Source organism: Ipomoea triloba, chromosome 16 (genome assembly GCF_003576645.1).
Source record: "Ipomoea triloba cultivar NCNSP0323 chromosome 16, ASM357664v1".
In the NCBI taxonomy this organism is placed as follows: domain Eukaryota; kingdom Viridiplantae; phylum Streptophyta; class Magnoliopsida; order Solanales; family Convolvulaceae; genus Ipomoea; species Ipomoea triloba.
Genome location: NC_044931.1, coordinates 16883552 through 16888167, shown reverse-complemented (window position 1 = coordinate 16888167; position 4616 = coordinate 16883552). Strand labels below are relative to the sequence as shown.

Sequence of the window (4616 nt, the reverse complement as noted above, 5' to 3'; positions counted from 1 at the left end):
CTACCCAATAATCTTTTCAGCTCCCAAGGCTACAGTATGTTCATTTCAGCTCCCAAGGCTTAGTTCACACTGCTCAAGGAAGACAATTCTAACAGTTTATATATATTTGGACGCCAGGTTGGATGAAGTTTGACCAAAACTGGGAATTGGCTAAAATTGCATTAAAAGAAAAAATCAAAAGTTGATATAAATTGTAAAAATTTAAAGCTTTAGGCCTTTAGCTAAAATTGCAACTGACTGCAAAGTTTTGTTTTATTCAGTTTATAGGTCAGTTAATATTTTATTTTTTTTAAAGAGTAAGAAGAAGCAGCATCCACTCATTCTCTTTTCCTTCATATCTAAGGAATGGATTGAAGGGGACTATAGTGGCAATTTTGCCAGACATTTATATTCATAATTCATCCTTTGTTAGATCCTTACTTTGAGAATATCTCTGTGGTTAACAGATTGATAGTATTATGTCAACTAGGACGGCCAATGAGAATGAAGCCAGCAGGAGGTTGAAATCAGAATTTCTAATCCAGTTCGATGGGGTTACATCTAGTTCAGATGATTTGGTAATTGTCATCGGTAAGATGCATTTATTGTTTGAAATATTCTCCTTGCTGTTTCTGAGGCCATGTGTCCATTCTCCGTCTTTAATTCTGCACAATGTAAACTTGTATGGCTTGTGTTAGTGCAATAACCAGATTGATGGCACTAATAGTGACATTACTCCACATCCGTATGCTTTTTTTTTTCCACTGGTTTTCTATTTTCCATGTCTTACTTTGTCAGCTTGAAACAGTAATCCTCACTGGTTCTATACTTCTACTCTCAAAATATATACTTCACTGCACTTTTTTTTTCCTGCCATTTCTAACTTGTCATCTTGTTATTTCAGGTGCAACAAATAAGCCACAGGAATTGGATGATGCAGTTCTCAGGAGATTGGTTAGTATGCTAGTTTTAATTTATCCCTGATATGGATTCACGCTGCTCCAAGAATTACATGGTTGCTGGGTTATGGCGCTGCACAGATCATGGGAATGTATCTTCTTCCATTAATTCTTGTATTAAAAAACAAAAGGATATGAAACTGTCCTGTTGCTTGTTTCTTTTAAATTTCCCCAAAAGACTCCTTGGGTGAAATTGAAGGGCAGAAAGTTGTATGTGTGTAGTTTGAATAATGTCATTCTTTCCACTGTGATATGTTGTGTTACAGTTAATCTACATAATCATATATCATTTTGCTTCCTGATCCACTTTACTCCCACCCTATGACAGGTGAAGAGAATATATATTCCTTTGCCAGATGCTGGTGTTAGAAGACAGCTCCTAAAGCACAGACTAAAGGGACAACAATTCTCTTTGCCTGGTGAGTAGATATTTGGCAACGGGGATGCATATTACAATACTTTCAAGTTGAGCAACTCTTTTCTCTTGTTAGTTAACATTGTCTTTTCTCTTATCTTTGCCAGATGGAGATCTAGCAAAACTTGTAAAAGAGACAGAAGGTAGGAATGTTTACGCTGTATAAGTTGGTTAATGTTCTCGGGAACCTTCATCTCTTGTTCTTGTATCTTATCTGAAACTGATTCTGAATTTAATTTGACAGGGTATTCTGGAAGCGATCTTCAAGCGTTGTGTGAGGAAGCCGCAATGATGCCAATCAGAGAGCTTGGTTCGAACATTCTCACAGTGAAGGCAAATCAGGTAGCCCTACTCTCTGGTGGTCAACGTTACAACATGATTTCTCTAATAAATTTTGCTTCGCCATTTTCTTCTTAGACACCCCACTGCAAGAATGTTAGAACCATTGCCAATCTATTTGTGATCGTGTGCCTGTGGCGATCTATTTATCCTCAATTTTTCTCTACTCTGCATTCTGGCAAAAGACAGAGATGTGGAAAAAAGAGGGAGAGAATAAAAGAAACCGGAGAGAGATAATGAAAGATGAAAACAAAATAAAAATAAAAAGAGACTAAACTCTCTATGCTTCAGTACATCTTATATCATAGATTCATAATTTCTGGTTTAGTTCCTCAAGCTCCTAATTGTAACAATATGTCAATATGGACATTTTTCTTTATTACAACTTCTTAGAGTTTGCACTTATTATGAGCAAGAGATGCTTCTGAAGACAACTATGCTCGTTTTTAATTCTCGTTACATTGATACCTAAATTTCTTGTATCTTATGCTGTTGGTGAAACTTACACTCTGGTTTCCAGGTACGAGGTCTGAGATATGCTGACTTTCAGAAGGCCATGACTGTGATCAGGCCTAGTCTGCAAAAAAGCAAGTGGGAAGAGCTCGAGCAGTGGAATAGAGAGTTTGGCGCAAACTAAGAGGTTACATATGCATGAGATGACTGCAATTTAGATTTGGGAGATGCACAAGAGGAAAGACTAGCAATGAAAAGAACTTCATATAGTATAATTTGTAACCTCCTCATTCCATTTAAATATGAATATTATTTGCTCAAAGCCTCAAAATGGATATGTACATATGCATTTACAATCATTCAATCTCTCAATGTTTCCAACCTTAATTCTAAAGTACCTCGGAATAGCCATTTGCGTGATGAATCGTCTGTTGCAGCGTTGATTCTACTCTTGAAAATTCACTTGTTCAAGCATTGTTATTATAGAAGAACTGTGAACTTCTCGTTCAGGTCCCCATAGATGGGCATCAATATAGATGTGATACCACTATTAACACAGCTTCACACGACTAGCTTCTCTTCGTCTAGACTAGGAAGAGCAACGTCGGCTCTCATTATGCCATCATAGTTACTTCCAACCTTAGCCCCACCTTGAGCAAACAATTCTACAACTGCAGGCAATTTTCCATAGTACCTCTTTAAAGCATCTATTTGAGGCACACCAGAATGTGGATCTTGAACATGCCAAACATACACTGGTGGGACAAGGTCATCTATGGTTGCCTCTTGCCAAGCATGCTGTCCATCCCTCATCTGATGCTTGAAGGCTTGGCATTGCCTCAACCTGTGACCCTTTGGTCCAACTTGGACCTCGGGGCAATATCCACACGTTTGAACAGCGTACTTCTGCATTATCTGTATGGCTCCTGAACGCATTTTCTCCCACGCTTCCATTCCTATTTCTGCAAATCCTGCATACACGCTTTCAAATTAGCACACATTGTAGATTGGTGAGATTCACATTCTACACTTCTTTTTCACAGAATACATGAGATTCATAGGCGATATATTAGTATGTGGCGAATCACTAGGTGCATAATATCCTAGAGGTTCTTATCATATCCCCATGGAAACACTCCATTCTTTGTATAGCAAAAAGATAATTGACAAGTATAATATAAGCCGATTCAACTTATGTAAAGTATTATCATGTCCCCATCAACACACTCCATTCTTTGTATACCAAAAGATAATTAATGAATATAATATAAGCCAATTCAACTTTTGTAACTGACCTTTCACATCATCATGTGACAAACTCAAAGTTTTCTCATTTTCAGTTGTGATATAGCCAATTTATAGGTGGTATATCAGTTTCTGGTGAATCACTAGGTGCATAATATCCTAGAGTTTCTTATATATCCCCATGAACACACTCCATTCTTTGTATAGCAAAAGATAATTGACGAAATAATACAAACTGATTCTAACTTATATAAAGGATATCACAAAGACTGACCTTTCACATTATGATGTGGCAAACTCAAAGTTTTCTCATTTTCAGTTGATCTCTTAGTGGTTCCCCAAAAGCCCGAGGTCTGTATGTGGTTTCCAGATGAATAATCCTTGGGAAACTTCTTCTCAAAATCTATCATCTTCCCTGCAACGCGGTAAACAGGGAACTTTCTTCTTCTAGTTGGGTAGTCAGGTATGTCTACACCAGCCTGAATACACAACTCCATAACAGCTGGAATTCGATCAACCTCGAGGCGCTCGTTATGTGAGACAGCTCTCCCCAACCTATCATACATATGAAAAGACTCCACAACAGGCAGTAAATGTTTGACACCCCCTCTCTCCCAAATATGCTCTTTGCTCCTCTGACTACCACTTACAGAACATGTTCTAATCTTATGTGGTGGATCACCAACATGAACTTCCCCACACAATCTGCAGAAAAATAATTCCATCAATCATCAAATATGCATTTCCTAATGATCAATAGAAAGTGGATTCTGCTAGAGTGCTAGTATTTCAACATTGGAAGACAATTCCCAACACAATCTGCAGAAAATAGTTCTAGCAATCATCAAATATGCATTTCCTAATGATCAATATAAAGTGGATTCTGCTATTATTTCAACAGTGGAAGACAATTCCCAACACAATCTGCAGAAAATAGTTCCAGCAATCATCATATGGATTTCTTAGTCATCAATCATGTGTATTCTGCTAGTATTTCAACAGTGGAAGACAATTTTGCAAGCATTTTCCAATTCTGTAACAATGTTGGAAGACCATATATTATATATTATTTCAGTTTTGATTTTAACTAATTATTTATATCTAACTAATTTCACAAATTTGCAACTTCAAAAAGCAAATTACCTGCATGAATAAATAGGAATCTCCTCTGCAACCCTAGAAACACACACAAATAACTCAGCTTTGGCAGCTAAAACCTCATGAGC

General features: G+C 37.2%; 2 protein-coding genes across 2 annotated transcripts; one reads left to right on the top strand and one right to left on the bottom strand.

Moving 5' to 3' along the window:
• Positions 1–425: 425 nt before the first annotated feature.
• On the top strand, positions 426–2532 carry LOC116007822 (spastin-like). The gene is made up of 6 exons (XM_031248481.1): positions 426–570; positions 884–933; positions 1267–1357; positions 1461–1496; positions 1598–1695; positions 2213–2532. The coding sequence occupies exons 1-6, from the start codon at positions 459–461 to the stop codon at positions 2327–2329; spliced, it is 504 nt and encodes a 167-aa protein (XP_031104341.1). The 5' UTR covers positions 426–458; the 3' UTR covers positions 2330–2532.
• Positions 2413–4613, bottom strand: LOC116007858 (APO protein 3, mitochondrial-like; the record flags this gene model as incomplete). Its single annotated transcript, XM_031248525.1, has 3 exons — positions 2413–3116; positions 3665–4095; positions 4534–4613. Coding segments are annotated over 3 exons (921 nt in total), but the record flags the coding sequence as incomplete, so codon positions are not given.
• Between the last annotated feature and the right edge of the window lie 3 nt (positions 4614–4616).